Genomic DNA, 22,972 nt, shown 5'->3' with positions numbered 1-22,972 from the left:
ATGTGGGATCCAGGGGTTGAACTCAGGTTGGCAATAAAGGCCACTACATATATGCCATCTCACCAACTGATACCCTCAACATCATTTATTGAATATTTATTGTATGTGCAATGCTGACTGTTTGTTCATTGCTGTTTCTCTGGAGACATTATATTCTGAAAACTAGTGGAATTGGATTCATGAACATAGATTTTGTGTGTTTTCATTTTTAGGGAAGCAGCAAGAGAATGTCGCAGAAAGAAGAAAGAGTATGTGAAGTGTTTAGAGAACAGAGTGGCAGTGCTTGAAAACCAAAACAAGACATTGATTGAGGAGCTGAAAGCACTTAAGGACCTCTACTGCCACAAGTCAGACTGATTCTCACCTGCTCTGGTGGAAATGGACTGGATTGGTCACAACCAGAAAGACAAAATAAACATTTATTTTCTAAACATTTCTTTATTTTCTATGCGCAAAACTGCCTGAAAGCAACTACAGAATTTCATCCATTTCTGCTTTTGCATTAAACTGTGAATGTTCCAGCACCTGCTTCCACTTCTCCCTCAAGACTGTGCGGCACCAGGAATCATGAAGACTTCTGCTCCCCATCTCCCGCCCTCCTCAAGAAGTAATAATTTGTTTACTTGTAAATTGTTTGGGGAAATGAGGAAAATGAAATCTTGGCTTTTTGGTTTTTAGTGGGTTTGGTTTGGTTTGGTTTGGTTTATTTTTAATGATTTGAAGGTTTGTGATGAGGTCCATGATTACCTTAGTGACAAAACTGCCCAGTGATGTGGGCGCGTGACGACAGTTAGTGAGGTATAATGAGGTGTTGATTGCCAGATTGAGGTTTTTACAGTTTCAGTGTGAATTATGTAAAACTGTTCAAAGACATGCCCTCTAAAGACAAATTTTAGTTTGGTGTTGAGGAGTAGACTGTGTTTGTTCTTTTCTTCCATACTAAAAGTTGTCCTTGGTTCTGAGAAGCGTTTTGTATTAGCCTCAGCTCTCCTGTAGGGCAGTTGTTACTTCTGAATTCAGTACTATGTGTTCGGTAATTTGAATACATTAAAAGAAGTAACCAACTGAAAACAAGGACTGTATTTGAATTTTGAGTTAAGTTAAAATCCAAGTACAAAGCTTATTTTTGGTTAGTACTAAATCTTAATGAACAGATGCTGGACAGGAAGCCAACTCCTTAGTTATATAAGAAGGTTTTAATAAATAAAAGCTTTTGTCCTTGCTTTCAAAATCCTTATATTGTCCCTCATTTACCTAAAAAGCTATTTCTAATTCACTGTTGCATTTACTATGCCACCAGCAGGAAAACTTTCAAGCTGCCCAAGCAAAGTACTAACTTTAGAGAAGCTACCGAGTTGAGCCCTTTCTGTGCTGGAGTAGTCAGGACTCTGATGTGGCTCTGAAGTGTGGTGCAGATGCACACGAGACCAGCCTTGTCTCCAGACACTGGAGTGTCTGCTGTGGCTCAGCGTTTGGCACAACTCTTTTTCTCCCATAAAAAGTGGTACTGCCTTAGTTACCCAGTAGCTATTCTGTTGTTTCTAAAGAAGCTCCCTACTTAAATCCTGACTCAGTGGTCTGCATTTATGTGTAATGTTGTTTCTGTTAAGACTTAGTAAGAACTCATTTTAGTCACAAAGTCCGATACGATCTAAAAGTTACTCTTTAAAGGACAAATATGAGGAAGGTGGAGGCTGGTATGTTAGATTACTTCCTGTTTGAGAAAGAACTTGGACTCAGAAGGTTGTTTTATATTTTCTCATGGGATATTAAGAAAACTGGTTTTAATGTCAGTATATACATTTGAGCATGAAATATTTGACCCATTTTTAAAAATAAGACTTTAGGTTACTATCTGTAAATGTTCTATCTTGTTTATAACAAACCATTGTCTTTTTTAAAGGATGAACAGTTTGTGAAGGAGCATCATTCTAAGACTTGAGTGATGTAATCCTTATGTTTGGACAGTTCACCAGATTCTCAAGAAGGCTTTCAAACGACTGTAAAGTTTGATGTTTGTCCTGCTGAGCTTACTGGGAAGGAGATAGCATAAAAACTGTCTGTGTACCAGCATGTAGATGTACCATTTGCTAACCTTGGTTAAACAGATATGAAGCAAAATAACAAATGCGTTGACAAGCTGGAACTACTTCACATTAAGTCAAAATGTCAGATTGAACATTTTAAATGTCACAAGTGAAAAATTTGCCTAGTGTGTAGAAGTTGTATTCTTTTCTAGGTGTCTGTCTTCAAAAGTTGAGGCTTTGTACAGCGGTCTCCCTAGTGCTTTATAAGCCAAGGCAGTCTCAGGCACACTTATAGCTGGATGAATTGAAGAGGCTTGGGCCCTTGTGCCTGGAGCACGGCTGCACTGGTTTGAAGCTGGTTACTTAATAAGGTGAGAAATACATGATGTTGCTAAATCTGACTTGAAGATTTCAGTTTATACAGAAAGAAATCATGCATCTTTAATGCAAGCTGTTTTTTTAAATATGAGAATTAGAAAAAAACTTTGTTTTTGAGCTACTTGGAGAATCTTTATTAAGAAAATAACATAATTTTTTAAAAACGCTTATATCCAAGATTGTATGTGGCCACATTACCAGTGATGTTTTTCTCTTGATATTGGCCAAAAGGGAATGAAAATGCTGTCATAGGAATCTGTACATATGCTACTGATTTGCCTAGAAAATAGCAAGTTTGGTATTGCTCACTTTGCATATTTAGGGCCTTATGGCACTTTTATCTATAGGACAGATTAACTCTAATAAAAATGAAATGGGAGGGGTTTATTTTTGATATATTACTCTTCTGAGTTTTCAAGCTTTGATAGTGTTTAATGGAAAAGTGGTTTAGAAAGGGCTAGATCCAATATGTTCATATTAAAAAAATAATATGAGATAAAATTTAAGTTCTTTCTTTAACAAAAGCAAGTACCGTATAGTAACCATCATATTGTCATAGGTGCTGTGCTTGTTTAGATGTTAAAGAATGGGTGGGGAAGTGGCATTTTGTAATATATATGTACATATATACATACATACATACATACATACATACATACATACATACAGTATATCATCAGAATGCTCTGAGAGAGCTGTTATGTCAGGAATGCTGAGTTTTGTAGCGTATTGAGGTCAGATGATATTCCACACTTCTGTGCATTCTCCTGCATCTCTTCTGCTGGTTTCAGTGATTGTATTACTCCAGCACTCATAACTGGTTTTATCCTTTATTTTTCTTCCAGTTTTTTATTAGTTTTCTTTGGCTTGATGCTTTTGGGTATGTTACCAGTCACTTGAAAACTCCTGACCCCCAAAGCTTTCTCGTTTTTGTTTTTTCCTGCTTTCTTTCTGGCAGCTATAAAATTGGTAAGAACATTGTGAACATAGCTTTTAAAATATTTTTTTCTTTTTCTTTTTTGAGAATCATATTGGGCAAAACTTCTGGTGTTTCCTTTGAACAGGGATTTTGTCAGGAATGTGTTTTGATGGCAGGTCAGCAAGCAGTGCTAGTGTCCAAAGCACAAAGCCAGTCAGGCAGGCTGTCTGTCACAAGTCATCTGGCTGAAGTTTGTCTGTCTCTCAGGACTCCTCCCTGCTGGTTTCCACCATTTAGGGTGACGTGGAATCATACAAAGACGGGGCTTAGAAACCAATGGAGTTATCTAACCCAGGTGACTTCAGTCTAGACTTTGTCTTCTTTCCTTCTCTGCCAACTCCAGTCAAGCTAGTAACACGAGTTTGTTTCTCTGCCAATAGCTGTGTCGTTTTCAGTTCCTTTCAGAGGCTTTATTTTGCCTTTGTAACACTGAAAAACTATTGGCATATCATTCCCCGGGGCCCAATACAAAGGTTGTATATTTCCTTGGGATTGTATTTACATTAGTTCTTTGTAAATGTTCGCTGTAACTTGCACTTTTTTTTAATGACCCAGTTTGGGTATCAGCAACTTGGGAAATTCCCTCATTGGTTAACTGTCCAGTGACGCTTCTGTCTTCCTCCTCTCTTCAGACATGACTCCTTAATGGAAGCTCTTTGTTGACTACAATATCGTAGCTAGTCTAAAGCATGTTATAAAAGCTAAATATCTGGGAATTAGATGTGGTTAGGCCAGTAAATTAAAATGTGAGCTGAGACTTTTTCATCATGAGTAAATATTGAAGGAAAAATAAATACTTTAAATTTCATTCTCACCCCAACATTCTATGTAGAGTATACCAGAAATTTTTCCAGAATATTACAAACTTTGTTAAAGCAGTTAACTTATTGTCATCATGGGAAACCCTGTAATAATCATTGTTACTAAATTATTTTCATATTAAATTTGGCTTTAACTTCAAAGAAATGCTGCCTAAACCTGACTGGTTTCAGATGGGGCCTGCACAGGTGAAGTGCTATAGAATAAGTGTGTCCACAGTTGTACAAAGCACAACTAGAGTCTGGTGGGTGGCTTGTGTGTGTCTTGATTACTTTCAATGTTAATGTTGACTCCTCAGTTACAGTCACATTTTATGTACTAGGAACTGGTTTCCTTGACTTTCTTGAATCAGTGGCCGAGAGAGGCGTATAATCCTTGAGGGGTCGAGCATATCATGAAGTTGAGTCAGTGTGGAAGAATTTCAAACAAATAAAACAGGGTGCTGAAGTTCCGGCTGACTCACCCTCCCGTGGTGTGCTCTGATGAGTGAATGTAGCCTGCAGCCTTTGTGTGTCCTCGGGGGCAGACACACTTTAATAAGGACCAGAAACATTTGAATGGAGGAATTATATTTCAGGTGTTTTAGCTTGAAATTTATTTTTTAAAAAAAGAAAAATTAAAAAAATAAATAAGAGAGCAAAGTTTGGGAAGCAAGTTGGCAGTATAAGAAGAGGCAGAACAAATGCTGGCCAGTCCTCGTTCTGGTACTTGTGGGGACAGGTCCAGAGGAAGATGAACAATCTATAGGAAGTATGTGAGAAGGGCCCAACAGTAGGCAACTCCTACTTCCCAGGCATGAGTCACTACTTGCCCACAGAAGTACGGCGTTTCTAAGCTTCCGTCTGAGGAGCATCTCAGAGATGAGAGTAAATCCGAGATGTTGAAAAAGAGAACAGTAGGAAAAAAGAGTCTCTGCAGATCATGATCTATGTTGGCCACATGAAATGATTTATTATATTTGGGAGGTTTTATTTTCTTATGTTTTTTAAAATTAAATTGGTAAATGCTTTATAGACGTATTTTTACCCAGGTGCCACTTCAATATGTATGTAATAAAGTTATTTATATTAAAAGTGGGAAATTTGTCAACATTTTTTCTGTGCGTGTAGATTTATTAGGATGGTGAAGTGTGTTAGTTAGCAGTTTTCTGTGTAAAGCTGTCTTTAGCTGATCTGTGCACATAGGTTATAATGCCCCCAAGGGATTAAAAGGAAGGATCATTCCCAGCCTAGACATGTCACTTGAAATTTTTGAAAAGATAAATAAATAACCAGGGAAGTCCTAGGAGGATGTTTGGCTTTTTGGTTTTTCCTTGAGTACTGGAGTAGAGAATACCTCCCCTAGAACTGTCAGCACAAAACAGGGTATCAGCTTTTAACTCTGATGTTTCTATTGGAGTTGAGTACTAATAACTATGAGGAGGAAAATACATTTCTAATAAAAATTCCCTACAATCTAGAAACATCCGTTTAAATTTTTTTACCTAAATCTTTTTGTGCTTTATGTGTAAAGAATAAAAATAACAAGATACCATGCATTTTATTAACACTATGTACATACTGGCTGCTTTGTGTTCAGAATGGTAGCGGTTGCTTTGTATATTGAAGTGATCCTTGTGAATTTGTGAAATATTGTCATAAAGTGCTTTTCTTACTGTAATCTTTGTGGTATCAACTGTCATAATGCCCTTTTTACACAGACATTTATGTGCAGACACATAAACATGCTTTTAAAACTCTGGAAAGTCTCTTTTTTGGGCCGGGATATCTCTCTCTCTCTCTCTCTCTCTCTCTCTCTCTCTCTCTCTCTCTCTCTCTCTCTCTCTCTCTCTCTCTCTCTCATCCCCAGCTAGTGCGTGTTTACCTGTTTTCTTTGACTTGAGTTTATTAATTTTATCAAATGAGCAGAGATCTCAATGAATATATCACAAGCTTGCAATGCTTAGCAACAGGGCATTGTATTTCACACAACACACCTAGAGTTGATTCTGCTGAACTACTTACTTGACCTTTAAATTCGCGCGTGCTTCTGTCCTGTTGAGTAACTCAGAGAGGCATGTCCAGCAGCTTACGGTCAGGAACAGCAGTGAACTTGGCAGACCACCTCTGCTCTGAGTACATAACTGCAGCAGAGGGTGGGCACAACAGCATGCTTTTAATTCCAGGCTCAGGAACACGGGAGGCAGAACCAAAGGCTAGGTGGGGCTATCTCCAGTGAGGTCCTGGGGGGAAGGCTATGAACAAGGGGGTTCTGGGGTGGGTGTGGCTACCATTGCCAAAGAACTAAGAATAAAAGATCCCTGTAATATTCTGCGGTAAATTCTGAAACTTGTAAGAAGTTAACATTTTAGTCCTAAATTGTGTAATGTTTCCTGATCATTAAATGTAGTCTTGAAGCTTGAAGTTCTGTTTCTCCCTTCTACAGATCCACACTTACTAAATTGCTCAGATTTCAAGAGTGAAATGGTGGAACCTAGTGTGGGGGTGCACACCTTTAATCCCAGCATTTGGGAGGTAGAAGCAGACCTGATCTACATAGTGAGTTCCAGGGCAGTCAGAGCTTCTGCAGTGAGCCCCTTTCTTAAAACACAAGAGAGTGAGAGACAGAATGCTGTATCCGTGTATCACTGTTATGAAGACAAGTGTATACCAGAGTTGTGCCAAGCATTTCAGTCCTGTGATGACATTACTTGGAATGCTTGTCTTCACGTTAGCTGTACCTGACATTCATTTGAGGGCACACTTCTAGAAACTGAAGTGACAGTCCTTTTTCTCAAATTCTAAAACATTCCTCCAAGAATATAATTGAAATAACTTTATATAGTTGGCAGCCCTTTCCTCTGCAATGAATTCTAGACTCATTGCAAAGCACAGGTCCCAAACACAGAACTTTCCATTTCTCCTCCAAATCTGTCGCTTCAGACATTTTTCATGTCATAAATGCTGCCCCTGACCATTAAATTGTCAAGCCCAGGAAAGTACCGTCTTCATACGTGCCATCTTGCCCACTAGATGCTGCGTTTTCTCCACGTTTTAAGCCGCCATCGGATGAGGACTAACATCAAGTAGGAGGCAGACCCGTTTCCAGGAATGAATATTATTTTTACTTTTAATTGAGATACAAGTAGCAAAGTTCTCCTGTATAGAGTGAATCCCTTAGCTGTGGCAGCGTGCTCCGCCCTCACACTTGTGGAGCTCACACGCACTCCCGTCGTTTGGATGAAACCCTGCTCCCACTCCTGCCTCTGCTTCCTGCGACTTTACCAGTTCTGAGTACTTCAAATGTTCACATGCTGTGTATAACACTGGCCTAGCTTTCCCGTTAAATGTGTTTCTGTGACACGGATTGAACCCATACCCTTTCCATACTAGTCAGTGCTCTGCCACATTCTTTATCTTCCAGTATGTGGGGACCGAGCCCTGGGTTCTTGCAATGCTAGACAAGGAATTACCACTGAGCTGTGTCCCTTAACGTCTTTCATACCTGACTCCACCTCTTTGTTGGTTTTGGAAGAAAAACTGGAATAGCAGAGCCACTTTCACACAAGGTAATGGCGTTGGTGGACTTTTCCCATCTGTTTTCCCTTCTACCCTCATAATTGGCATCCCATGCTGATAGTATTTCTCTGCTGAGAATTACCAGGGTTTTTAAACTTAACCCTTTCCTGGTTGTACTAAGAAGCGTTTATGATTTCACAGCATTAAAGACCTTTGAGCTAACAAGCCTTCTAATGTTGGAACACAACTGAAGACTGTCTAGACTGCTCAGCTTGTACAAATGTGAGAACACGCCTCTAGTTTGCTAACGCAGCCTCTCACTACAGTGACTCCCCTTGCTCTTTAAAGAACTTGGGTGTGTTTTCTATGGGGTGGTTATGGGCAACAGAAAGGTTACAACACAGAAACGCATTTCTACCAACTCAAGTCAGGTGCTGAATCCAGCACAAGTTACCAGCATTGTAAACTTTTCTTCTGTTGGTTTTTGTGGGTTTTTTTTAAGTACTCTTAAGGTTTTGCTCTGTTAAAGAACTAGTAGGAAATGTTTCCAATAAAGTATAGCAATTAGGTGGGTTTATATAACAAAGTGTGTAAGAGCTTGAGACAGGAGGTTCAATTTAAGATCATCCTGGACCAGGTCTCAAGGGGCAAAGAAAAGTATAGCAGTTAAATGGCATTGGTTATTGGTAGATCTTATATACATTCATGTAGTTTCATCATTAAGAGAATGTTTTGTTATTTTAATAGCCCGAGAATCTGTTTCTTGGAGACATACCTTGGGGAAGGAGAGGAAAAAAAAACAAATGAAGTGATTCATTTAGGTAACTCATCCACAATGGTCTGTTTGTTTATGGATCAGTGTTATCGAGCTGCCTTTATGACCGCCTAAAATTTAGTGGTATGCTGTATTTCCAGTATAAACTGTACTTGCTGAGAATATCACAGGCAAGCTAGGAGTGATGACACACATCTGTAATCCTATTGCTGGGCAGGTGGAAGGAGAAGCTGTCCCTTGCCAGCCTGGACAACATGGCTAGGCTGTCTAAATGTAGTGACAGTCATGATTCTATCCCCCAAAGAATCTAGTGTTCAGGGCTGGAGAGGTGGCTCGGGTAAGGAGCACTTGCTGCTCTTTCAGAGGACCAAGTTCAATTCCCACTACCCAGGCAGCTCACAATAACCTGAATTCTAGCTCCAGGGAATCCAACAACTCCAGCCTCTGTACACATTAGCATGCATCTACCTGTACACAGGCACACATAATTAAAACACCAGTTTTTAAAATCTAGTATTCTATCCATTTACTTGGACAAATTACAATTCTGCTATCTATGTAAGAGAATAAATTTTCTGACAATTGCACCTCTCTATGGGTATTTTCTTCAGCCCAAGGTTTTGCCCCTTATAGCCAATGGCCAGACCACACAGAGATGTGAAGGCACTCACGCGCGTGTATGTGCATGTGTGTGCGTGCATGTGTCTGTGCCCCCACGGAATCTGACTTGAAAAATATTCCAAACCTAAACCAACAAAAGAGCTCGACTTTCACTTATAATAACCAATCTCTCTCTCTCTCCACTCACACGCTCTATTTGTAGAACAAAGGGAGTGGAGGCGTGGCAGTGCTGTTGGGGAATATTGTTCTCAAGTGTGTGACTTTGTTTCCGCTGCACTTGTTTAACTCTGTGAAGCTGTCACTGTGCCTGTCTACAACACCTGATGGGCCTAAAAGAGGCGAACGGCCAGTAGCAAGGCAGGAGCAAGGACAGGTGGGGCTGGCGGGCAGGGAGGATAAATAGGAGGACTAGAAAGAGACTGTTCACCCAATCAGCCATGGAGTAAGTCTGAAAGTAAGAAAGATAAAAGCCCAGAAGGAAAAGGTAGTCGGGTTAATTTAAGGAAAGATGGCTAGAAACGAGGCAGCTAAGGTCAAGCGTTCATAACTAAGAATAAGCCTCCGTGATTCATTTGGAAGCTGGGTGGTGGGCCCCCCAAAAAACCAAAAGAATAAAACATCACACAACACAGTACTTTCAACCTTTTCTGACCCGTAGATTTTATGAAAACACCATGAAGCCTGCTAATCGCTTGGTGGACTTGGTAGAGCAGCAGGTGTCTCAGCTCCCCAGCCCACCTGGCTTCATTATCTTTCCCCAAAGTCTGCAATGCTAAGGGACGGAACCTCACTGTTACCTCATTGCGATGGTGGTGACGCTTCAGGTCCTCATTTTGCTTCAGAATTTCAGTCAGCTATGGATGTTCCCATTTCATGTCATTTGTCAGAACTGTTGACACAGGACATCACCGAATGCCCATAGCTTTTAGCTCACCTTTATTAAAATAAAACTTTTAACTATACCTAAAATTAACTAAAACCAAAGGGGCTGGGTATAGCTGTGAGGGATTTTTCTTAATTAAATCATTTGATGTGAGAAGACTCATCCTAAATACGGATGTTTTGAGGTGGGAAGATCCACCTAATCTATGCCACAGCTTCTGGTGACCGCCTATGGAAGAAGGCAGCCCTCTCCCTCTCTGCCTGCTTGCCGTCAATCTCACCAACAAGTTCATTTCCTCGCTGCCGTTAGAGCCTCCTGCTCTGGGATTCTGGCGTGTACTGAAGACCAGATGAGACATTCAGTCCTGTGCACTGAACAACTAGCGGACTCTCGGACTTTCCATTAGTAGATAGCTATCGTTGGGACTAGGTGGACCGCACAGCCTATAAGCCACTCTAGTATCTTCTCCTCTTCTCTCTCCCTCCCCCTCCCCCGTTCTGTTCTTCTAGAGAGCACCCTGACTAATGTGACTACCATTTTTAAAGGATATAGAAGACAATGTAAAATATTCTTATATCCAAAATATTTATTAAAGGAAAATGAGGCCTTGAATAGTGTATACAAATTCAACACATTTCTTTTGCCAAATGCCATTGTCTAAACTGCTTAAATTTTTAGTTAAATGTAAAAGAAAAGCTTGTTTTGATAACTTTATTCATAAAGTCTACCCAGAGAAAACTCAAAAACCAGTAACCTCTGGCTAGGGCTGTAGTAACTTGGGGTTAGTGTTTGCCCGGTGCGTGCACGACCTGGGTTTGCTCCCTGGCACCACAAAACATCAGTGGCCTCTAATGGAATTTACCCTGGTCACTTATGCTTCTTACTGGGTAAAGGGAAGGAAAGTCAAAGAGGCCTCCAGCAGCTTGCAGCCCACAGGAGCCCGAGATCCAAGGAGTGATTACAGGCACAATACAGGTTTGTACCTTGGGAGCTAACCTTGGTGAAATGAGACTTAACTTTTCAGAACTGACACATAAAAGACAGGGGAAACACCCAAGAAACAGAGACAACCACAGTAAAAAACAGCAAAGCTGAAACAAAGCTGAAACAAAATTTCAGGCCACAGTTTTATGTAATTTTAAATGTAAAAACTTTTATTCTTTTGCTTACATTCTTACCCTTGAAATCTGCTGACAGAACTCATCCTCATCTCAAGGTGCCTAAGAACTAAATGGTAATCTGGGTGCCGTGGCACACACCTGTATCCCAGCACTCAGAGACAGAGGCTGGAGAATCACTGTTTGAGGTCAGCCTGGTCTGTAGGAGCAGCGGGCTGTGTCTGGCCACCCAGCTAGCTTTACACCCAAAATAATTACATGGAAACTGTATTCTTTTAAACACTGCCTGGCCCATTAGTTCTAGCCTCTTATTAGCTAATTCTCACATCTTGATTAACCCATTTCTAATAATCTGTGTAGCACCACGAGGTGGTGTCTTACCGGGAAGGATCTTAACCTGCGTCCATCTTGGAGAGGAGAGCTATATTGTCTGCCTCACTGCCTTCTTCCTCCCAACATTCTGTTCTGTCTACTCCGCCTATCTAAGCTGCTATCAAAGGTGGACCTAGGCCTATCAAAGGCCAAGGCAGTTTCTTTATTAACCAGTGAAATTAACACATAGATAGAAGACCCACCTCCATCACTGGTCTACAGTTCTAGACCAAGCCAGGGCTAGAGTAAGGCCTTATCTCACAAGAAGAGTAGGCGACTTCAACAGCACAAACATTGCAGTAATATATGCAGTAAACTCCGTTTACACTCGGCAGATGAGAAAACCGAGACAAACATACAGCCCAGAAGGTATTGCTGAATCTCACCAACTTAAAGACACCTTTGCACCATTCTCTTCAGAGCATTAGTGGGAAATGCTTACCAAGTGCGCACACTGATTAGGAAAGAATGCCAGCCAAATCTCACATGTGCATTCACTGCTCAGCAGTGAGCAATCGTGACACACAGTTATGGCAATGTGACAAGGAATGAATTTGTCTGCAAAGAACACATGAGCAGCTCTGGCTGGACGGAACTGCGGTCTGCCATCACATTAGCAAGGGAGTTCTAGTTCTAAGACCTGACATACTCAATTCTTAGGAAATAACGCCCACTACAAGTCCTCCCTCTGGCTTCTCTTCTGTGCTCTGTAAATATGGACATCCTTCTCAGGATCGTAGTGAACCTTACGCACAGTAAACTGCCTCTCCAGCATCGTTAAGAAGTTATTATCCCGTTCATAGCGAATTCGGCAAGCTAAAAGAATCACAGAGTGGTTGCCACAGAGGTGCCCCAAGGTCTGAAGAAGATCTGTGAAGGTATCTTCTAAGTAGATGACATCAGCTCCAAGTATGAGATCAAATTCTCCAGGCGAAAAACTTCCCAAATTCTGTCCCCAAGTCAGCTCCTTAACAACAGCTTTGGGCCGGATCTGGGGAGGTAAGTTGGCTTCAACATTTGACTTGAGAAATTCTAAAGCCACTTGCCGATCCGTGATAGTCACATGAGCACCTACAATATGGACAACAGAAAATAAGGTGAATATCATACATCCGTAGTGCTTCAGTTAATACAGGCATTATCTAAAAGTCGCAGATATGGAGAATACCATCACCTTCCACAGGCAGATAACCAGACCAAAACAACTCCTTCTACTGTGTAAAAAGGTGAGCCTTCAGCTTGCTTCTGTAGCACAAAGTCGTTCTAGCGAACCAAAGAATCACAGAGCGACACGCAGATGCTCTGGAATTCTCTACGGAGAGCTGGCCATGAGTATCCACCACTCAACTATTCAACAGTCAGTAATGCTCAGCGTAAATAAAATCCAAGAATGAAGAAGTAATAGGCAGAGTGTGACTATCAGGATCAGAAGAGACAAACCAAAAGTCTGCTTTAGAGGAACCAACATTAAAACAGAATCACAGCGACAGCCCAGCTACTGAGAATGTGCAGGCTACATCCACGCTCTTCGGAAGCAGTTGGGCTGTCTATGTGATCATACATAACTACTGGAAACCTGTCCTCTACATTAGTGCACAGATTAGGATGTACTGGGTAACAGGCTAAAAGGCTAGTTCGTGTTCTCCAAGAGCTATTCCACACGCAAACGAGGAAATGGATGGCACAGTAGCTTACTCATCTGTTTTTATGTGTTATTGACAGTCAACTGCAAGATCTATTTTTTTTAACCAATGTGGGTAAGAGAAAATTGAACCACAGCCAACCACAGTAGGTTAGTCTCATTTTAACCAAAGTGGGTTAGTCTCACTACAAACATAGTGGATTAATCTCATTACAAACATAGCAGGTTAGTCTTATTACAACCATAGCAGGTTAGTCTCATTACAACCATAACGGGTTAGTCTCATTACAACCATAACGGGTTAGTCTCACTACAGCCACAGCGGGTTAGTCTCACTACAGCCATAGCGGGTTAGTCTTATTATAACCATAGCGGGTTAGTCTTATTATAACCATAGCGGGTTAGTCTTATTATAACCATAGCGGGTTAGTCTCATTACAACTCATCTAAAAAAGTGTAATCATGTCGAGTTTTGACATCAGGAAGTTTGAAATTTAAAACTGTTTAATTCCTTCATAATAGTATCTTTCCTTTGAATATTTTTTTCTAATCTCCCAAAGGATCGCAGCACCTTTCCGGTGGCAGCTTCCACCAGGTGTTTCTTATCTTATAAACACTAAGGCAGCATGTAATTAAATCTGAGTTTACAGTTCTAGATGGTGATACCGATAAAAACGCTCAAGCTGCTGGGCTCTCCAAGCCTGGACCCACTACTCCGATGACTCACTGGCACAGTGTGTTGTCCAATAAGCAGAATTCAATGACTGTTCTCAGAGAAAACTGCAGGCAGCCTTCCCGGTTTGAATCAGTACTTTTATTTGTGGGTTTCTGGGCAGGATACAGAGCACCACTACTGGCAATCCCAGCGTGATCGTAATCATTAAAGCTTCACCTCGGTAAGCACTCAGAACTTCTCTAATGCCTATGCTGGAGACAGAGCTCTCCCTACTAGGTACTACTGACTTACTAGGTCTTCCAGAGCTGGCATAGGCTCTTAATGTCACCCAAACATTATCCTTTTCACCTACCAGTTCTACAGCGATCTAAGAGCCTACTGGCAGCCAGGGAGTCCCAGCACAGTGCTCACGCAGCCACACTCAGCTGAGCCGGCACAGGCCTGCTAGGAAAACCTCCATTTACTACTAGGTTGGTTCCAGCCTGGTGAGTAAGCTAAGGAAAGCAAGGGCATGATATTGGACCAAACACGAAGGTATCAAATGGCTTCCTGTACGATAAATACTACAAGTAGAAAAGCAAGTTAATATTGTTCATAAACGATAAGGGAAATGGGAGTGGACCTCGTGAAAACGGGGCTGTCGCTCGGGAATGGAAAAACAATATGTAAACCTTTGCCATCACTTTTAGTTTCTGCTTTGTTCTTTTCATTTTGTGAGCTGGTTTTGGTTTTTTGAGGAAGAGTTTCTCTGTGTAGCCCTGACTGCCCTGGAACTCACTCTGTAGCCCGAGCTGGCCTTGAACTCAGAGATCCGCCTACCTCTGCCTCATCAAGTCCTGGGGTCAAAGACGTGCGCCACTACTGCTGGGCTTAGTTCTCACGTTATAAGCACTGCTCTACTGATTAAACATCCAACACAACCATGTGCTAGAAACATAAGCTGAGCGAGAAAATCCTTCCCTGGAGCAAAGTCTCACGAGAAGGAGAAGGCCAAGAGTAACCATGATGCAGTGGGAGGCAGAGCAGCAGGATGGGCTCTGCGCCAGGAACCACACGTCAGAAAGAAATTCCTCAAGAGAAGGAGAGGCCAAAGGAAGGGAAACCTGAACTTACACGGAAGATAAGGAAGGCCATGAGCTGGGGAAGGAGAAAGGCCATTCAAGGCAAAAGGCACCAGGCATAAGCAGTGTGGGTCCTGGGAACTCAAAACATGAAAGAAGCTGCTGATGAGCTAACTGTACAGGAGATAGCCAAGCCTTGCCCACAAGTCTGGGATGTGGGCTGCAGCAGCAGAGAGGCAGAGGATGTTTAAACACAGGCCACACCATCAATTAATTGACATTCTAGATAAGGGTCTGGCAGGAAGTGAGTATGAGAAAGCAGAGACCACGTGAGAGAAGGCTACAGTCATAAAGGGCAGATGGTGGGAGCTCGGGTCAGCATTAGAGAAATACAGAGTCAGGGCCACTGAATTTGAAACCACAACCCATGAACTATGGCCCCATTCATCAGACCACATAGAGAACAGTGAGGCCACCAGGCCCACTTGTCATGCAGGCTGTTGGAAGAATGAGACTGACCATTCAGCCTGCCCCTCAACTCTGGGTGACTCCCTGGATCATGATGCTAACTCAGAACAAAGAAGAAAGAGAAGAAATGCTGGCAGGAACTAGCCAGGGTGTGACGGGAGTTTTCAGGACCACATGATGGGATGGCAGCAAGTCACCAGACAGTATCTTCCTGAGCTCTGTATTTCAGGACAGGAGTCTCCAGGCCTAACTGGGCATCAAATTACACAGAAGATTTTTTAAGTGAAAATTCTCTAATGTATCCCAACATACAGAATCCTTTCTTTAAAATGGGATCTCCCACCCTAACCCCATGTATAAAGAGTTCCCAAGTAGCATAACGACTCGGGATTTTCTAACTAAAACTCCAGTTTGAAAGTCAGAACTAGATTCAAAGTCTCACCACAATCCATAGCTTTACAGCCTTGGGCAAGTTATTTACTCTCTATTAACACCTCAAGTGTCAACACTGGAGGAAACCCCGTGACTGAGTCTACTTGCGATACAGGTCCACTCTGAGAATGGCACGGCCCAACCACACACAGGAACTGCTCCTCTTACTGAGGAGGCCTCACACTCAATATTAACATTCTGCATAACACCATCTACTTCTTATGTAATCTGTCTTTACCTAGTCCTTCCCTCTGGATGTAAACTGTACGTAGCTTCCTAAGATGTGGATCTGCCTGCCTGGTCACTGGGTGCTACTCACACTGACCCAGGAGACACCTTGTAGGGAATCCATGGATTCAGGGATAAATGACTGAGTACCAAAACATGAACTTGAAAAAGAGAACAACCAATCCCTTTCCAAATGTTTTAATCACTACATGTTTTGATTCTGTTTCTATTTTCAAAACTTTTCTCTTACTCTCAGTTTTTAACCTCAAAATTTCTCCAATCTAATACTTTATAGTGAATATGAAAATCATGTAACAACACAAATGCTTATGACATGGATTAGAAACACACATACACGTACAGACACGTACAAATGCACAGACAGAAGATCATGACAACTGTGATTATGTAAAATACAGATGGAGAAAAGAGAATGAAAGGAAATACATAAAAACGCAAATAGGAATCTGCTGCAATGATAAATATTTTGTAATAGAGTCTTATTAATTTTCATGATTTCCAAAAGTCATCAATCTAGTTGGTTCATGTTTGTTTGATTTTTAAATTTTAAGCTATGTGTACATATGTGTGTGCATTTGTGAGTGCAAATTGCCCACAGAGTCCCGAAGGGGGGTTGGATCCCCTGGAGCTGGAGTTCCAGTCAACTGTGAAACACCTGCTGTAGGTGCTGGGTCCTGTACGAGAGCAGTGGGTCATACAAAACGCCCTTCACTGCCTAGGCGTCTCTGGCCCCAAGTTCCTTCTTGACGTATTCCCAAACTTTCCAAGTATCCAGTGTCTGTGTGGCTGGTACTGTTCAAGGGTCAAGGACACAGAATAAGCCATGGTTTCATTTCTCAAGCCTCAATCTGAGACACAGACACATGAAGTGATTTTTATCCTTCATTCTCAAACAGTGTTTGAATAACCTTATCCTGACTTCTTCAACCCCATATGTTTAGAAAAAACAGCACTAAGAATAGCAACATGCGTGTACGAGCATATACACACACGCGAACATGCATACACCCACACACATACCCCACAGCACATCTTTTGTCAGCTAATGAGCTAATTAGCTAGCTATGTGTGCTGGTAACTAGCTATGTGTGATGGTAACTAGCTATGTGTGCTGGTAACTAGCTATGTGAGCTTGTAACTAGCCCATCTTGAGCCTCACTGTGGAGCAAATACAGAGACTGTGCCCAAGATCAAACAGCAGAAACAACCGTGGTGTCAAAATTAATTCTAACTACAACTATATGCGTATGTACTAACATGTCTCTATACCAGCCAACAAAACTTCACCTGTGTTTACAGCAGAAAACGGGGGCGGGGGTTGGGGAAGCCTACAAAGAACCTTAATCTGAGTTGCTGTATCTTGACATCAGTTTGTGAGTCTCAGATTTCTGCTGACAAAGACCCTGGAAGTGGTTTACTATCTCAAAACACCGATATCATTTGAAAAAAGAAGTTAAAAGTAATATATGACATGAAGGCAGTGTATACCAGTCCTCTAAGGTAATAAAAGATGAGGCCAACCAGAGTCTTACCAATGACGTATGGTGTTGCTGAGTATCTTACTGTGACACTTCAGATTGTCAATAAAGCTTCCCTTGAATCAGGGACATGGAGCTAGAGACTAGCTGACTGGAACTGGTCAGAGAAAAACCAGAAATTTGGATAGAGAAGATGCACAGGAGTAGAGAGAGGTATCTTTTGCAGTGTCTCTGGCCAAAAACCAAAGTCACCTGGCTGCTTCTAAGCTTCTCTGATCTATCAGGTTTCCACCCCCACATCTGACTTCTGAATTTTTGTTGGTAAATAGAATGATAAAGACTTAATTTATACCTACAGGATCGTGGGATCAGAAGCTCATGGGGGAAGCGGGCTGACTGCTGGGTTGTGGGGCTGCAAACAATAATTAAAATATCATAGATTCATATGCAGTCGGTAAGCCAACAGAAAAACACCATTATGGCTTTTGCTAATAGACAGATCAAACAATCAATTAATATATGCCTTAAAAACTTTTTTTTAAACCTTGATTTTTATTTGACATGTATGGGTGTTCTGCCTGCATGTATGTCTGTATAGCACTTGCATACAGTTTCTACAGAAACAGAAGAGGGTGCTGGATCTCTTGGCACTGAAGTTATAGGCTTTTGTGAGCAGTCATGTGGGGGCTGGGAATCAAACCCAAGGTCCTCTGAAAGAGCAGCCAGGGCTCTTAACTCCTGAGCAATTCCTAGCCTCTAAGTGTACTTTTATTCACTAGCTCTGCCATTGCTCTCCAACCAAGAAAGCACCACAGACTACAGAACCAAAACAGAAAAAGGAATACTGAAAAACAATGAGTCGTCGGAGAAAAGGGTGGGATAAGAGGGGGCTTAGGTTGAGCCTAAAATAAACGTAGCGTATGAATAATTCATGTTCTGCAATTCCAGACATCCCCCGTCAGTTTCCTCTGAGAACCAGTAGTGTTGGGAGTATTAGCCTGGGAGCTTCCTACAAATGCAAGCTCTTAAGTTCCCCTCTGGAGCCCTGAATCAGGACCACACTGTAAGAGGAGCCACAGGTGACAATACTGAGGTGGTTGGTGTGACAGATATGACAGGGTAACGCAAACATTGAGTCAGAAGTAAGAGAAACCATGACAATGAGACTTAACCATGTTCTAGGGGAGAAACAACACTCTAAGCAGCCCAGTACAGTGGTGCAACACGCCTGTAATCCCAGCTGCTCAGCAAGCTGACAAGTCAAGGCCAGCCTGGCCAACACGGTAAGACACCATCTCTGACAAGAAAAAAAAAAAAAACAAAAAAAACTAAAGCCCATATCAGATGAAGGCTGATAGATTGATAGGTAGGTATCAACTAATTACAGACCATTAATATAATTTCTTAAGGTGTCAGAAAACAATTGAGGACCCATCAACCCTAGAAGGGAAAAAGAGCCATTTTCTCAACAATGAGGGATTAAGTCTGGTAGTCTATGGACTTAGCACTTTAAGACAAAGAAATTGTACACAATTCTACCTCGGCATCCTAAGATCAAAGAGAGCAAGGTGATCTCTCAGTAGAAGTATGAGTAAGAGGATGAGAGAAAGAAAAGAAGTTGCTGTCAGCCCCAGAGCTGAGACCCACAACGCATAAGCATGGGAAAAAGAGGTTAGCTCAGTAAGGTGGAATCCCAACCATGTGCTTTCCTCGAAGGAAACAAGTGTACCTCCCAATGAGTTCCGCTCACTAAGGTGGGAGCCAGCCCACTGCACTCACCTAGCAGGGCGGCCACTATGCCCACCAGCCCTGTGCCAGCACCGAGCTCCACAGCAGAGCAGCCCCGGAGCTCCACAGCACCCATCTCCAGGTACGTGGAAAGAACAATGGCCTGGGTGGAAACACAGGGTGATTATGGTAAGGTCAGCAAGTGTCTTCAAGATGCCAAATGCTGGCAGGAAGAAACAAGAACCCAACATTGCTCACTCTCTCTCCTCCCTCCTTCCTCTCTTCCTCCCTGCCTGCAAAGTAAGCACAATTACACACACACACACACACAGGAACTTACCTGCTGCTGTAAGATAACACATTAGAGCAAACACAGGTGCAGTGTCCAAAGCCATGCCAGTCAGGGGGCAGCTATGTCTAAAAAGCGTATTGTTTTACTGTGTCAAAGCCCACAGTTATAGACTAGGAGTATAGCGCAAAAGACTTCATGCCGGCCTTTTATTTAACAGCTGAAGACAGAGCTGTCAGAAGCAGAAAAGCAAGAATCTTTTCAAACTATGAAAACCTTAAGACATGATGTTAATTTTGGGCTAAGTCTCCACACGTTCTTTGTGTGGTATTCCAGAAACTAACTTAATGAGTGACCAGGGCAAACAGGCTCCTGTTTACTCTGGGGGCAGTCACTGGTCAGTCATCCCACTTCCCTTGGCTTTCAAAATGTAATGTATGTAAGGGGACGCGAGGAGGATGAAAAACTTGTAAACTGGGTAGTAGCGGTGCACGGCCACGAACATACTGAACAACCCAGGCCTTTTACATACTTTACATTGGAGAACATATGTGAATTGTATCTCAATAAAACAATCAACTTTCTTTTTTTAAATGATAGTCTAGTTTTAGCTCGTGGACATTTTCAGAGGCCCTGCAGAACTAACTGACTTACCGCATCCCAAACCACTGCTGCGACTCCCAGTTGCCTCCAGTCCTGACGGATCTGGATGGTGTGGTTTGCAAAAGAGAAGGTGGCAAGAGGCTTGTGGAACTTCTGGAGCCCTATCTCCGCGCTCTCCTCATAGGGTACCAGGGCCATTTCTCCTGAGTCCAACTCTTTGCTGGGACCTGTCATACAAGAAGAATCCTGAGTGACTTAAGTAACTTCAGAAAGCTTGTTGAAGCAATTCTACAAGTTCTAAGTAAGAAACAGGCTGAGGTGTACGCAATTTCTTCAACAACTTTTCCTCTGAGTCTTACGAGAAGTGAAATTTGGCTCCGAGTTCATGGCAACTGATACCTCTGGGGGAAACACCTAGACCTCGCCTACGCGCCCCTGCTACTCCTACGTGGGCTTGGAACTGCATAAAGGTGAACGAAGTGACAGTGACAGCCTGGGCACCTGCCCTGTCCCAACACGACAGAACAGCTCCCGGCTCCCATTATTTTTCTATTCTTTTGGTTTTCCCGCCTACATTCCCAAGTTCAGCTGGGACAATGGAGCCAAATATGTAGGCTGAATCTCAACGGTTCGCCCTGACTTTCGGTCCTCGCTGGCTATGGCAGAATAGAGCAATCACTCTGAAGGCTGGGGTCCCACACTGGCAGAGTCCCGCCTGCCACCCCGGGGCCACAGATGCGCCTCGCTCACGCCCACGACAGTCCCGGGACCCGCAGGGCGCTCCACCCGGAGGGAGGGAGGGAGGGAGGGAGGAGACTTTTAGCGGCAGGGCACTCCGCGGCCTCCCAGTGCAGAAACTCACCAGGCTCCCGGGCCGCGCAAGCGCACTAGCCTTCCGCAAGCAGCGCAAAGCTCCGCCTAAAAAGGGCAGATAAGCGGGAGGAAGTTACTTCCGGGAAGGGAGGCTCGGGTTTCCGGTCCGTTACTTTAATAGTGCTGCACTTGGTGGGCTCGGGTTATGTCGTTCCTAGCTACATAGGGCCCCATGGTCTGGGGCGCCGGGAAGAGAGGGCGATGCGCAGGGGCGTTGGGTGCCCTGCGATGGGAAACCGCCACTGCCTTGCACCGGCTGCTCGTGTGCGGGTCTTATTTCTAAAAGTGAGCAGTTAGTGGGTAAAGTAGAGTACGAAGCGAAGTCGTTGTTGGTTTTGTGACCAGAGGTGGGAGAGACGCTGCGAGCATCTCTTGACCACACAGCGCGGTGGAGTGGGCAGCGGCCGGCGGCGCCCGGCAGAGTTTTGAGCCCGACCACGTGCAGCTGATTCGGGCGCTCGAGTCGCCCCAGATACCCAGATCCTGGTCCCCGACCCCACCACCCAAGGTTCCCCGTGTGCCTCGGCCAGCCGGCAGGCGGCGTGCCTGACCTCCGCATTTCCAGCATAAGCCAGTAAGATCCCTTCCCTCGAGTTACGGGATTTTCTGTTTGGGTCATTCCTTCCTCTCCATTTTTCTCTTACTAGGTCCTTTCTTCTTACTTGCTCCGTGGATCTTTGCTGTCTCAAACGCTCAGCTTCCCTTTTTCCTTTCCTTAGTTTTAAATCTCAGTTTTTTTCCACTAGAAGTGTTAATTACTCAGATTTAAACAGTGAATACCTTTACACTGTACCCCACCAATACGCACAGTTATTAAAAGAAATCCTTTCCTTAAAATTTTCTGTCCCATTTCTTCCCTTTGGGAACCCAGCACTAAGCACAGGAAAAAGTGTTTTGAGGCCAGAAAAACGTTCAAATTTTTAAATGGATTTAATTCCCCAAACTCCTGGAATCTGGCTAGCCATTCTGTCTACCTGTTCTCCATCTTCCCACTGAAAAATGTATACGGACACGGTGCGGGGGAGAAGGGGATAAGGGGAGAGGGGCTGGCGGACGATTGTATACATATGTATATGACTTTAAAACTTCCCTAAACTCTCCAGCACTCTGCTGATAAGAGCATTTGCAGCAGTACATTTACTTAAGGTATCTTTTTTGCCCCCTCCTTAGCTCCCAGTGTTGTAATTATTACCGACTTACTCAGAAAGGGCACACATACGCTTAGGATAAAATACAACTTACATAGTAGTGTAAGAGAGCTCACATTTTCTCAAACCAAAACAACCAGTGGCCCTCTGAATATCTGAAAAAAATAAAATTTTAATCCTTGAAAAAAAAATGAGCACATGAGAGAGGGTACATACCTAACTGCTCAGCCTGCCATGGGTCTGTTTAATGCCCCTCAAAGGGGTGCTCCTCACCGCCTTGCTTCATAATTGACATCATGAGTTGCTCTGGCCGTTAGAACATGGGCAAAAGTGCCTCTCACAGCTGTGCTGTTGATCTTTCCCCACGACCCCAGGACTTTTTTATTTTTTTTAAATAGGGTCTCTCTTGTCTACATAGCCTTGGCTGTCCTGGAACTCACTGTGTAGACCAGGCTGACTTTGAACTTAGAGATCTACCAGCCTCTGCCTCCCAAGTGCTGGGATTAAAGGTTGTGTGCCACCAGGCCTAGTCAGGACTTGTATTTTACATTCAGGAGCTCCTTAGCACAACCATTTGGAGCAGAACTGAATCAGGAGTGAGAACAAAACCTTGGTTGTAATTGTGACAATCTGGGGGTGTTGCAGCATTACCTCGGTGGCAGAACAGGGTTGTGAACAAGCTAGGAGACTTCAAAAGTGAGGTAAAGGGTCCCGAAGAGATGACCTAGCGGTCGAGAGCACCTGTTGCTCTGTAGAGGACACAGGTTCAGCACCCAGCACCCACAAAATGACTCACAAACATCCAAGGCTCCAGTTACAGGGCCCAGTGCCCTCTTCTGACCTCTGCAGGCACCAA

At 43.0% G+C, this 22,972-nt stretch overlaps 2 protein-coding genes across 12 annotated transcripts in view; one reads left to right on the top strand and one right to left on the bottom strand.

The window, feature by feature from the left end:
• Creb1 (cAMP responsive element binding protein 1) overlaps positions 1-5,941 on the top strand; it is a 62,220-nt gene extending 56,279 nt beyond the window's left edge. For 7 of the 8 annotated variants that reach the window (XM_038338787.1, XM_038338789.1, XM_038338791.1 and 4 more), the window contains one exon: positions 213-5,941. In XM_038338787.1, the coding sequence (XP_038194715.1) occupies positions 213-357 (145 nt within the window). In that variant the 3' untranslated portion in view covers positions 358-5,941. The remainder of the gene's footprint in view (positions 1-212) is intronic. The other variant, XR_005286504.1, reaches the window with a different exon arrangement.
• A 5,614-nt stretch (positions 5,942-11,555) lies between these two features.
• On the bottom strand, positions 11,556-20,896 carry Mettl21a (methyltransferase 21A, HSPA lysine). Of its 4 annotated transcripts, none has more exons than XM_038339609.1 (4): positions 20,846-20,896; positions 20,147-20,322; positions 19,255-19,366; positions 11,556-12,540 (listed from the first exon to the last, which is right to left on the bottom strand). In XM_038339609.1, exons 2-4 carry the CDS (start codon positions 20,291-20,293, stop codon positions 12,143-12,145), a joined length of 657 nt encoding a protein of 218 aa, XP_038195537.1. In that variant the 5' UTR covers positions 20,294-20,322; positions 20,846-20,896; the 3' UTR covers positions 11,556-12,142. The 4 variants fall into 4 exon arrangements, with proteins under 4 accessions (XP_038195537.1, XP_038195536.1, XP_038195539.1 ...); XM_038339608.1 differs by lacking the exon at positions 20,846-20,896 and adding an exon at positions 20,670-20,836; XM_038339611.1 differs by lacking the exon at positions 20,846-20,896 and adding an exon at positions 20,775-20,798.
• Positions 20,897-22,972: the final 2,076 nt, after the last annotated feature.

This window comes from Arvicola amphibius, chromosome 8 (genome assembly GCF_903992535.2).
Source record: "Arvicola amphibius chromosome 8, mArvAmp1.2, whole genome shotgun sequence".
Taxonomy (NCBI): domain Eukaryota; kingdom Metazoa; phylum Chordata; class Mammalia; order Rodentia; family Cricetidae; genus Arvicola; species Arvicola amphibius.
The sequence above is the reverse complement of the archived record's forward strand: the minus strand, read 5'-3'. Positions and strand labels throughout refer to the sequence as shown.

Bases quoted from the DNA above. Each gene is read 5' to 3' on its own strand.
- Mettl21a (XM_038339607.1), bottom strand. From the start codon at position 20,329: ATGACAGGTCCCAGCAAAGAGTTGGACTCAGGAGAAATGGCCCTGGTA. The intron at 19,367-20,146 runs GTAAGTCAGTTA...GTTTCCACCCAG, and splicing joins CAGCAGTGGTTTGGGATGCG to GCCATTGTTCTTTCCACGTA. The intron at 12,541-19,254 runs GTGAGTGCAGTG...TCCATATTGTAG, and splicing joins CATAGTGGCCGCCCTGCTAG to GTGCTCATGTGACTATCACG.